Raw genomic sequence first — 12,976 nt, 5'->3', positions numbered from 1 at the left:
AGCTGACTAACTGCTTCACTTCTTAACAGAGGCTTGAGGGGGAGGGAGAATGATTGAGTACAAGCAAGGAAGACTAAAACACTGAGTGAAAGTCAATTGTTATTGTAACTTGGTATCCCTTATTCGAAAATCCAGAAATATCTTTCTAGTCACTTAGTTTACTTAGGTAGAGGAAGATCTGATAAAGTTATGTTCTATTACTAATTTCTGTTATGATCTGAGTCCTAAATAGGTAGTCACAAAACTGTAGTAATTGGTTTCTTCTAGAAAGTAATTCCCATATTACTAATAAGCCAATATATCTCTGAATAACCAAATGCATAATCCCAAAAGATACAGTGTATCCTAAAGGATATACTAGGAGGAAAAAATGAAAGCAGAATATTCCAAAGATTTCTATAATGACCACGAGGGACAATTTAAGAAAGCTTAAAGACTGTACAGTTCTTAAATATCCTTGTTCTTTGATGAAATAAAGCATTCAGCAAGTACACTTTTTTTCTGAGAAAGTTACTGACAAAGTTTTAAGAGAACTTAGTCACTCAAACAAAAAAGTATTATTACAGAATTACTAATTACTGGATATAGGAGGGCATTATCAAAAAGACTAGAACTATCACATTTGAGGTATTCACATACAGGAGAGAAACGAAGTATAGAGTTCTTTTATTCAATATTTCCTACTAATTTCAGTAACATGCCATTTAATTACCTTTCCAAAATAAAGTCTGAAAATACCAAATAAAATGAAATCATACACAGGGCCTCCTTGGTGGTGCAAGGGGTTAAACTCAGCACTATGACACTATGAACAGCCACTGCAGCATGAGTTCCATCCCCAGCCAGGGAGCTGACCCACATGGTGCAGCAGACCTCTCCTGTCTGGTTCACTGCTCCCCTCAGCAGTGCATTTCAGTAGATCTGCCTCTTCTATTCCCTACTAAGTCTTGGGTGAATCCTCTCACCGCCCCCATACTTGTGGCCTGTACTCCAGTTCCTGTATACATAAATGAATGAATAAATCTTTTTAAAAAACTGAAGTCACACACAATAAATTTCTTTGGAAATGTATAAAGCAAAGAAAACAGGGATGCTTCATTCTTTCAACAGGCAAAGTCAAAAGTTTCTTAACAATTATGCATCAGTATAAATAATTTTTTAAATCCTTGGTTTGTCTTGGAAAGGTTTTGTACTTTTATTTGAACGTGAATTAGTCTGGGAATTAGTCCCAGAATATTCTGGGAATTCTTTTCAATCAAGCTAGTGAGAATACACTTGGTTAGTATGAATTTGAGGAGTCTAGAATGTGGTCTACGTTACCTACACTGCTTCACTGCTTGGAATATATCCCAGACCCATCCCTACTGAAAAGTGAACGTGCAGCATTATCCATATCCATCTCCTTTGTATTAATGTCTGTTGAATTTTTGTTTATCATGTAACATACTTCAGTGGGTAGAAATCAAGTATTTTATTTTTAAAAGTTCCCTTCTCCAACTGAAGGCAAGAATTAAGATTATTTTAAAATTGACCATTTTTGGTTCTTATGACATTAAACCACCAAGAACCTAGCAACAGAAAGTAGAAGATAATAAAAGGTCAGAAGAAATCTTACCTACTGACAAACTTAATGAGAAATCTCAAAGGCTAATATTGTAGTTCATATTGAAAGCATCCAGTAACTACAAAGAGGTACACTTATTTTGCAGGAGGTACCTCGTGCCCTGGGTGCACCTCGGGTCTGGGTGTATGTCCCCAATTGGTTCCAGTGCCAGTGGCTCCTCCCACCTGTGGGTGGACAGCATGGGAGCCACTGAGCCTGCCCAGCCAGGCTCACACGCTCTGACCCCATGGTAACTGACTCTCCTCAAGGAAACAGAGTTAGAAAACACACAGGAAACTAAATTACAACTTTATACACAAATATACATACAACATAACTGAGAGGTTAATGGGGGAAAGTTATCCAAGTTAAAATTTAGAACTTAACAACTGCTTAAACTTTTAGGCAATAGTATGATTTCATACAACAAATTTTGTGATAGTGAAATAACAACTGTCACTTGGGTACTAAACACCCAAGGAACCACATTTTGAAAACTGGGGTCACTTCACAATCCTTAAAAGTTCTCACAGCAAGACACTAAAAAGGATCAATGAATTAAAATAAAAAGCAAAGTGAACAAAATTATAGCAGGATGGAAGAAAGATCACCAACTTTTATGAGAATAAAAATTAGAGGTGATATTAAAAGTTAACTGAGAAAAATAATGACAGTCTATTGTGATAAACTGAATGCTAAGGTAAAGTGGTGAAGACTAGGCTGGTAACCACAGTACAATGCAGGCTATGCGAAGGTCTGCAGGTCAGGGACTGCAGATCCAGAAGTAATGGGTCCTATGGCTGAGGGTCCAGAAAATTACCAGTGTTCTGTTTATTCCTTAGGTATAAGGTTCAATGCTAGCTTAGAAGATAGCTTAACTCTTGCAGCCCTGTGATCAAACCAAATTTTCAAATATTTAACAATAATCTTAATGCTCTGAAATTGTTACAGTCCTACCATAGACAAAAATGTCAAATCTCAGTCGGGTCTCAGTCAGGGTTGAGGGATGGGGATGCGAAATTAAAAACAAAACAAAACAAAACAACAACAAAAAAGAGAGCACAGTTCTTGGTGCCCATAAATTAATCCTAAGTGGTAACTTTGCTTAGAAAAATCTCACCCTTTTCATAGATGTATACACTAGGTCTTTTAAAGACTGATTTCCCTTACTGTCCTATTTTACCTATCAAAATCTTCACTCTTCACATAACATGTCAATTTTTATGTCAAGTTTTAACAACCAAAACTGCAGTAGTGGGGTTATCATGATGCCAAGATTCTTCAAACCCATCAACAGGCAGTACTTCAGAAGGTTGTCCCAGGAAATACAAGATCAGCTCCGCAGAGACATTTTTCTATCCACAACCAAGTGGATTTTGTCAATTTGGGAGTAGACAAAATCAAATGGCACAGGATAAAGCACAGGAAGGTGAAAATTGTGTAAATACCCATACACCCTCCACCAAGTCCCTTTTCCCAAAACATTACCTTTGCTATTTCAGCTTTATACTTCCCCCAACTCTCTCCACCCACCCACACACACACACACACACACACACACACACACACGCCCCTACCCTCTTTTTAGTATATTTTCATACAATAGCTTTGTGAAACAAATATTAAATTTCCTCACCCAATGTCCCTCATCTTGCTTTACAGATTCCCTGGTATGCCATTCTTGCAAGCCAGGTTTTCGTAAACAGAAAATGTTTCCTTATCATAACCCTTACTTTCTTTAAAGGGAGTGAGATAATTCCAAAATACTTGGAATGAGAAATTTCCTATATTCTGGCCGCATGAAGTAGGCCACACTTTGTTCTGAAACTTATTTGACGATCCATACAAAAGAAATTCCTAAGCCAAAGATATCTATCTGGCAGAGGGCATTACTCAAATCACAAACTCACCTTCTAGTATCTAAAGTGACCCACACGAGACAGGGCCTCAGTTGATAGGAGAATCGCGGACTGAATGGACATGCTCGGTACAACACAGAGAACAAGAATATATGGACTCTAGGCTGACATGGGGTGATGCAGACACCAATAATGCAGCTCCCCGGGCTTGGAGCATTCCACTATATCTACTCTTTAAAAGAAAAGACATACAATTCTAAGTCTCCGACTTCAGGTACACTTTGCTTAGTCATTACAAAGAGAACGATCCACTTAACACCTATACACCTTCACTATCCACCTCTTATTTGAAGACTTTTATCACTTCGGGAACGCCCCTTAAAAGTAGGAACTGCTGCATCTGTACAGCTGCTGCAATGGTGGCATATTTCCTGCGACACTAGACAGGTAAGTAAATAAAGCAACTGCATTCGCTCTGAGGCAGGGGGAGGGGTCTTCCTACAGTAAAGAGTTTACATAATGCAACAAAAAAACAGTGAGCTCTGCAGACCTGTCAATGGAGATGCAAGACTTGAGCTCCACTCTTTCCACCTTCTCGACACTTTCACCTGCTCTTCTCTCCCCAAGACCCCCAGAAATCACACTTTGTATAACAAACCGCACACGGTCGCCCCATGCTTTCCTATCCACCTTTATTATCAAAATACATAAGCGGAAAAGGCCAAGAAGAAAATCTCCCTAAGCTCCCACTTGTGAGTCCAAAGTATGGAGTAACCAAACGGAGCCGGGGAGTTTTCCCTTCTCGGAAGGGGCAAGAAGAACAAGGCGCTGCCTCACATCTACACCACGCCCAGTAATGCAGTGACAGGCTCTAAAATCTCTACAGCGACTGGGGCAGCCCCTTTTGCGGCCAGGCCCGGCTCGGGCCCCGCGGCCCAGCAGCCACCCTCTCCCCCGGCCTTTCACAAAGGAGAATGGTTCAGTCCAGAGCATCACCCAGCACCTGATCCCTCACGACTCGGGGACCCGCAGGGGCGGGGGAGCCAGGCGGAGGATGAGTTACTAAAACCACTTCTAACAGCACAGCTTTTGCAGACACTCTAGAAGCAGCAGTGCGGGCGGGCGTGTGCCGAATGCCTACCTGAACCAGTCCTGCGGCTTCCTTTCCAACCAGGGCTTCCACTCACCCTTTCGGAGAACAAGGCGCCTTCCGGCGGAGCATGGCCAGCCCTCGCCTCAATCTAGCTTGCTAGTAGTCCATTCTCCTTTGGCTCCGCCCACCTACGCTCCCCCCGCCAATAGAGTGCCGACGTCAGGCCTCTTCCAGCAGGGTAGTGTGAGCGCCATCCAGGAAGTCTCTCCCAGGGTGGGAGGTCCTAAAAGGCTAGGACGGGTACTAGGCAACCACAGATATGCCTGATTGAAAATAAAATCCGGTGGTAGTTTAGCTCGCCCCTGACGGCTCAGTTCACTGGCGTTTAGGCCTCTCGGCATCTTTTTTGACTCCCGCCGTTGGGGGCGCTCTAATCGAAACAGCATTTAGTTACCTGTTTCTGGGAAGCCATCTTGGGTCGGGCTGGTGGTGCCTGGGAACCGGGAGGAAGAAGGAGCATTTAAATAATCTGAAGAACCCTTGTCGGGTTCTTTTGGATTACTTAGGTCCAGCCTCGCATACTCTCCTTTTTACAATCAGAAAGTGCCTCAGTCAGGTTGGAGAAAAACTGTAATAATGCTGAATGTAATTAAAGGCAACCACCATCCCTCTCGCATAGGAGTGACCAAAGAGGCAAAAAACGAATTCTTATTATGACAGTGGGTTACCCTTCATAGGGTTATAGTTTACAGATGCTTCTTTCTTTAAGATATCAGTACATGATCAACGTAGGTTATGTACCTATAGTAGGTGCTTCTAATCCTTGTGCTTGGAAGTAATTGTGCTCATTGACAACAGAGGCAGTTGGAAAGGAACAAGATTTATGATAAAATTTCAATTTAAAAAAATGAGCTAAATTCATCAAGATTCAAACTACCTGTCAGAGCAAATGTCAGACGCCTTGAAGGAAAGCAAAAATGATATAAGAAGGGTCACTAGGGTCTGGTTAGGAACATAGGCGCACGCGAGAGGCTTTCTAATAACCACACTTAAAATGGAGAGAAAATAGTTTTATCCGGGTGAAATTCTCTTGCCCTGAATGAGAAGGGTGTTTCTGTGTTTACTACTCTAAATCTCTATGGCAGTTACAACTTGCTACAATTTGTTTTTTTAATTCGTGAGTGAAGGGAGTGCTTATCATAAAGGAATTTCTCAAAGAATATGTATGTTATATGTGGTAGGAACTTAAATTTGTTTTTTTAATTTGTGAGTGAAGGGAGTGCTTATCATAAAGGAATTTCTCAAAGAATATGTATGTTATATGTGGTAGGAACTTAGAGACCATAAGGAGTCACGCGAGTAAATGCTTCATTTAAAAAGTAGCAAGACTAAGCTAAATACATTTCCCTGTATACTGAACACAATCTAATTGGCCTAATTCTCCCCTATCAAAGGCACTGGTCTTCAAAAGTCAACCAATCCCTTCAATATTTTACAACTATCATTCTTCACACATGGATAAGAGGAGACACTTTTTCTTATAATTCTTCGTGGTGTGAAGATCATCAATGAGCAACACAGTTCCTGAATTTACCCAGCTACTTTTGTTTCTGTGTGTCCCTTAAAATGTGCGAAATATCCAAATTTAAGAGGTTAGGAGTGGCTTGCATAACAGAATTGACTGTGGAATTTAGTATTAAAAAGATACACTCCACAATAACAAATTGGTGTCCTTTAATGACTCTGAAAGCAGCAGCTCCATGTAGAATGCTATCTTTGATCAATGCTTCCCAATCATTAAAGATATTTTTCTGATTAGTAAAGAAAAACTTCTGCACAATAACTATAAAGTTATATTTACTTCAGTTTTATCCCTGAGGTGAGAAGGCAACCCCCAAACTCAACTGCCTCAATCCTTTTTGGAGGTAGGATTTTAACAAGCAAAACAAAAGGCATGATCAAAAGCAATACCCCAAATGTCTTCCACCTTCAGTGGTGCAGTGTTATCTTTCTGTAATCACTAGGGGAAGAATCCAGTATAAAATGAATGTATCCAAAGAAGGCCTATTCTGATACTTTTGATATAATTCCCTAGAAAGAGTATCTACTTATGTTTGCTACAATCAAAAATGACACATGAATTATGAGCAGCCTGGATACATGCACATATTTAATAATGAAACAGTTCATCAACAACAACAACAAAAAAGAAAAATTCGTAAGATTTCAGTGCAGTAGAAGAGAATGGACGTCAAAGCAAAAAAGATACAACAACTGACCCAAAAGATAGCATGAGGAATAAAAAAAAGCAGACTTGGCTAGAATAGTATTATATGCTGCTGAAAAGAAGAATGGCTGGAGGACCATATATTTGATAGCTTGGAAACAGACAAACTTACTATATGCTGCATGGAATGAAGGCAAAGTGCCAGGGAAAGGAGAGAGAGGTGAGGGAAGCAGCAATACAGAATCCAGGCTAAGCAGACGGGAAGAATGGGATAGAATTACAAAGAGATGACACTAAGGCCTTTTGTTTCCTCTGAAGTCTCAGATAAACCTGTTCCAAGTCTTTAAGTGTGTCAGTCAAAGTCAATGATCACATAATGAATTGCACTAGGCACCGTGAAGGAACCGTACAGGGAATGTTTTACAAAAAGTAAAGGGATAATATGGCTCCTGCTCTCACTGAGCTTAGCTTACAACCTATATGAGACAGGTCCCACACATAAAACAACTACAAAACATATTTACAGAATAACATAAATACAAGTAAATATACATATGAATAAACAACATTTGAAAGCTAAGGTTTACTAAAGTTTACTGTGTCAGTAAACGTCTAGAAGTTGAGTTCAAAGAAGGCTCTCTGAAACACAAATTTTGGATTTTGAGTATAATGGTGGCATAGACGGGGGCATGAGCAAAGGTAGTGAGGTGGGAGTAAATACGCCATGTCCAGAAAGCAGATTAGCTTGATTAGAAAGTCTAAATATGTTTAGTTAAAGTCTATTTGACTTAGTTAATAATGTAATTGTATTTTTGCAGAAAAGACACTCAAATTTGTCTGGTCCCTAAAATAAAACAAGCAAGCAAGGAAAGACTGTTTTCTTTAAGTAATGAGAATAAGTAGCCATATTTCAGGAGAAACTGTGTGGCTCTCAAAAGTTGTGTAGTTACTCTAAGATAGAGAGAAGCTAGTAATAGGATGGTAGAGAAGTATTTAGCCTCGTTGAGAAGTTCAAGTAGAAGGAACGAGCTTCTGCAAGATCTCTTATAAAGTGGCAAGTGGTCTCCAAAGACAGGTTAAGTGAAATAACTCAATGAAATTTCTAAGCAGAGGATCTCTGGCTCATAAGCTATCTAGATCTCCATAACTTTTAGTGCCCAAGCAGATTGTCTGAGATCCTATTACTAATTTTACTTTGTGGGGCACACATTATGTAGGCTCATAAAACAATGCATTTACTTTTGGACTACCATGACAATCAGTTTGATGCTAATATTGTAGAAATTAAAACAGAAGAAGAATAAGAAAAGTTCTAGCTATAGGGAATGCTCACATCCCTGAAGAAGGAAAGGTCAGCAAGGAACCAAATCTCCCCTGGTCTTTTTATGTAGAAAGGCAAAATATCACACTTTGATAAAGGCTTTTCTCAGCCAAAGCAAATTAGACCTCTTTCTTTAAGCCTATTGTTCTGAAGCTGTTCCAGAAAGAAAAAAAGAGATCAGGCCAGATGTTCAGCAGCAGCCAGAGTTGGACCCTATGTCACCAGAGTTCCGCTGGGAGGAGCTGGATCCCACCGATGTTGAAATACACTGTTGGGGACCAATCTTGATGCCATTTGCCTGCAAAAGAAGAGGCAATAGTTCCCTCTCAGTTCTAAATGCTGATGTGGAAGAACAGAGCAGGAGTAAAGGAGAAATCATGATTTACATTTTCAGATACCACCTTGACAGGTAATCGTGAGCCCTGTTTACAGGACTGCTGTGAAACGATAGTCCAGGGCTATAAGGATGTGATGACCAGCTGTGGCATAAGGATTACAGGTGACTACAGTGGCCTTTGTGTCCACTTTAAGGTGACTATTTTAAGTTTTGTAGTGACATGCAGAGTCAGGATGTGATTAAGAGTAGAAGAAGGCAAAGAGTAGATTTAACACAAAATTCTGTTGGGTTTTGTCTTGAATTTTGGCTTACAGAAATAACCCTGCTGAAAAATTAAGAATCACACCTCCCCAATGCTCTGAAATAATAAAAAACAGGATGAGAAGAAAATCTTCCACACCGTATAAGCCTTTTAGATCCCTGATTAATAATCGCTTTAAGAGTCTGGGTCTCAGACTTATAGAAAAACAGAATGTGATGACAATTTTCTATCTAGTTACATAAAAAACCAAGTTGAACTGGCATAGCTTCAAATAGTGTGATTTTGGATAGCAATGCTCATGTTCTAGGCAGCTTCCTGTTCTGATTAAGACAAGACAAAGATAATTGATAGCCCCCCCATCTTCCCCAAATACACATTTTCTCACCTCATTGTGGATATCAAATAAGCCCTGCTGGATCTTCCTATATATTTCTTTGGCTGTGTTAATGAAGGCCTAAAGAAAACACAAATTGTATTATTAGGCTCAGGTTTAGGTAGAAAAATGAGGATAACAGAATATAAATATTCCTACTTGGATTTCTAAGATAAATTAAGAATTATTGGAGATGGCAGAAAAATACAGAAGGCTCCTCAAAGTTTTTATAAAAACCATTGAGAGTAGTTTCAAAGGAAAAAAAAAAAGAGACTATATGGCAGTTTAGTACTGACCTAAAATGTTCCTAGCATTCTCTACAAATAAAACAAACATGCTCTCTTTGCCATCAGTCAATACCAATTTTGGGAATGACTAGAGTAGAACCCATTACATCCTCCAATAAAGTGATTAATGAGTAACAGAAGTCTCTAATCCACACTTACAATTAATGTTATCCAGAGCAAAAGGAAAACCTTAGAAATCAAGGTGAAAGAGAATTCCTTTCAAGAGAGACATACGGTCACCATGACTACAAGCATTCTTTCCTTACCCATGCTTTACAGGAAGAGAATGCTGAATAAAAGGACATAGCCATAGTGTAGTCTAGAAAGAGTTTTTCCTATTTTTTCCCAAATATTACCTCTTCAACATTGCAGGCTGTTTTGGCTGAAGTTTCCATGAATATAAGTCCATGTTCCCGAGCAAAGGCCTCTCCTTCTTCTCTCCTCACATCCCTGCGGGACTCTAAGTCACTGCAAGAGATTAATTGGGGAGTAGGGAGGAAACTTAAAAAAGATGGAAGTAAAAGAAGCAACTCTCATTCTAAAAGAACCCCATAGCTGTTTCAAGTGCAAGTTAAGCCATAAGGAATGTAGCCCCGGCATGATACTCTAGTACAGGGTTACTGATTTCTTGCAAAATGCTCTTCAGAATCATGACAGCTGCTGCATGGTGGAGGATCAAGCCTTACTCTATTAGAGAAAAAGGTTTACAAAAGGGTAGGCAAGCCCAATTACTCAAAGCTTATGCTCTAGACTGCTTATCTGAATGAGATCCAGTGAGAATGCAGATAAGAGGAAAGGAAATGTCCAGTGGTTATAAAGTAGAAAAGTCAGAGATGCCCCATCCCGTAGTGATGAGTGCATCTTCCTCTTTTACTGAAATCAGCCCATAAGAAGAGAATTAACTCGGAATAAGAACACAGTTGCCTCAACGCTCATGTTTTTATTAACCTGTATAGTAGTAGTGTACTACCAAGGAAATAAAGAATTCAGAGAAAATTATATGGAGGGGAAAAAGCCAACGTCTAAGAAAGGGAATGAAGTGGCATTGAAAGACATTATGAAAGATGGATTTAAAACCTGCAGAAAAAAGGTAAGGGTGGTCTCTGAGTTTCAGTTTTCAAATTAGAAGTTTTTGTTTGGAAGGTTTTCAGTTTTTCAACTCTGGGGGAAAAAATTAAGAGTAACTCCATCCCTGGCATAGTGGGTTAAAGTACAGCACTAAGAAGCTAAAGTCACTTAAGCATGAGTTCGAATCCCACCCGCACCAGAGGTGATCATTTGGCGCAGCAGATCTCTCCTGACCACCCGCTGCTCCACTCAGTAGTGTACTTCATCATTCTGTCTGTTCTGCTCTCCACTCTGTCTCCGGTGAATCCTCTCACTGCTCCTGCACCTCTGGCCTGTACGCCAGCTCTGGATGCATAAATAAATCAATCTTTTTAAAAATAAGTAAATTTTTAAAAAGAACAACAAATCTACAATTTGTCTAATTTTTATTCATCGGCTGTGTGAAGACCAGAGAGAAACTATCTATTTAAAAGTCAACTCTCTTGGGCCCTCCCTGGTGGCGCAGCTGGTTAAAGCACAGCACAAAGAAGCTTAAGCCACTTCTACATGAGTTCGATCCCCACCTGCCCCGGAGGTGACCACATGGCACAGCAGACCTCTCCTGACCCGCCCGCTGCTCCCCTCAGCAGTGTACTTTGTCTATCTGCCTGTTCTGCTCCCCACTCTCTCTGGTGAATCCTCTCACCCTCTGCATCTCTAGCCTGTACCCCAGTTCTGTACAAATAAATAAATAAATCAAAAAAAAATTTCAACTCCTAAATGTGTACCTCTAGCCCAGATGCTCTTCTAAGCTCCAGATCTCTTTGTCCATTTGCCTATTGTTCATTTTCACTCTAATATATAAAAAGCAACTCAAACTTAGATCAAAATGGAACATGATTACTTTCCCACTAACCTACTTCTGCCTAAGGCTTCCACATCTCAGTAAATGGCTCAATGCAAAAACTATTATTACCATTTCCACTTTCATTTCAAATGCTCAATCCATCCCAAAATGAGGCATTCACGAAATGTACCCTAAAATGAATGTTTCCTCTCTCTCCTAGTCCACGCCACTATTACCTAGACTATTGCAACTGAACTTCCATTTCAACTCTTGCTTCCCTCCAATATAACCTTTTAAATTTTGATCAAATTTTTCTACTTAAAACTCCCAAATGCTTCCCACTGTGTTTAGAAAAAAATACAAATTACTTAAAAAAAAAAGATTTTTTTTTTTACTTAGGCATACAAGAACTGGGGTACAGGCCAGAGGTGTAGGGGTGAGAAGATTCACCAGAGACGGAGTGGGGAGCAGAACAGGCAGATGTACTAAAATACACTACTAAAGGGAGCAGTGGGTGGGACAGGAGAGGTCCGCTGTGCCATGTGGGTCACCTCTCTGGCTGGGGACTGAACTCATGCTGCAGTGGCTGACAATATCTTGATAGTGCTGAAACTTCAACCTCTGGGCCACCAGGGAGGCCCTATTTGCATATATTGTTAAAGTTGAGTTTTGGACAGTTGGTTGTACTCAAAGGCAAGTAATGCACAAAAAATCAGTGTGAACCAAGAAATGATAGTGTCAGTGCTAATCTTGATTCCAACCTTTGAGAAGCTGTGTAGTACCCAACAGGCCCACATAGATCATTAATAAATAATTTTGGCTATTTAAAGATGAAGTCTGAAAAACTCTCATGTTTTTCTTTTATTTTTTTCTCTCTAAAACCTTTTGCTTTTTGTCAGTCATTTACATACGTATATGTTACGTATGTATGGGGTTACATTTCTATGCCACTCTATGTGTTCATGCTTTATACATTCTCCACCACACCTCTCAATGCCTGGCTTGTTTTCTTCCCTCCACTCCTCTCTCCCCTACTCCATCTGGTAACCAGTCATTCTTCCCCAGAGTCTGAGAACCGTTTTTTCTTATGCATTGCCAATTTATTATTTTCTTTTGACTTAAGGGTGCCATAGAAAATTTACTGAGACTTGAACTCCCTGGTGGCACAGAGGTTAAGTTTCAGTGCTATCAAGCAGCACAAGTTCGATCCCCAGCCAAGGGAGGTGACCCACATGCACATCAGACCTCTCCTCGTTTGTCTGCTGCTCCCCTCAGCAGTGTATTTCAGAAGATCTGCTGGTTCTGCTCCCCACTCTGTCTCTGGTAAATCCTCTTAACCCCTGCACCTCTGGCCTACACCCAGTTCTTGTATGCATACGTTAATAAAATAAATCTTTAAAAAAAAAAAAAGAATGAAAATTTACTGAGACTAAGTGTGGTGAGGAAATGGAGAAATTGGCTGGTAAGAATGTAAAATGGTGCAGCCTATGGAAAACAGTACCTCAAAAAATCAAACACAATTATAAGACGCAGCAACTCCACATCTGAGTACATAACCAGAAGAACTGAAAGCAGGGACCTGAACAGCCATTTGTATACGCATATTAATAGCAGCATTAGGCCCTCCCTGATGGCGCAGCGGGTGAAAGCACACTACTAAGGAGCTAAAGCCACTTCCACATGAGTTTGATTCCGCCTGCCCCGGAGGTGACCACATGGC

The 12,976-nt window shown here is 40.1% G+C and overlaps 1 protein-coding gene across 2 annotated transcripts in view; it reads right to left on the bottom strand.

Moving 5' to 3' along the window:
* Window positions 1-6,707: 6,707 nt before the first annotated feature.
* RAB2B (RAB2B, member RAS oncogene family) overlaps window positions 6,708-12,976 on the bottom strand; it is a 14,984-nt gene continuing 8,715 nt past the window's right edge. For both annotated transcript variants that reach the window (XM_004694672.2, XM_004694671.2), the window contains exons 6-8: window positions 9,719-9,830; window positions 9,088-9,156; window positions 6,708-8,401 (exon numbers count right to left, since the gene is read on the bottom strand). In XM_004694672.2, coding sequence (XP_004694729.1) covers window positions 8,294-8,401; window positions 9,088-9,156; window positions 9,719-9,830 — 289 coding nt within the window. In that variant the 3' untranslated portion in view covers window positions 6,708-8,293. The remainder of the gene's footprint in view (window positions 8,402-9,087; window positions 9,157-9,718; window positions 9,831-12,976) is intronic.

Source organism: Condylura cristata, unplaced genomic scaffold, assembly GCF_000260355.1.
Source record: "Condylura cristata isolate star-nosed mole 26May11 unplaced genomic scaffold, ConCri1.0 scaffold00045, whole genome shotgun sequence".
In the NCBI taxonomy this organism is placed as follows: domain Eukaryota; kingdom Metazoa; phylum Chordata; class Mammalia; order Eulipotyphla; family Talpidae; genus Condylura; species Condylura cristata.
The sequence above is the reverse complement of the archived record's forward strand: the minus strand, read 5'-3'. Positions and strand labels throughout refer to the sequence as shown.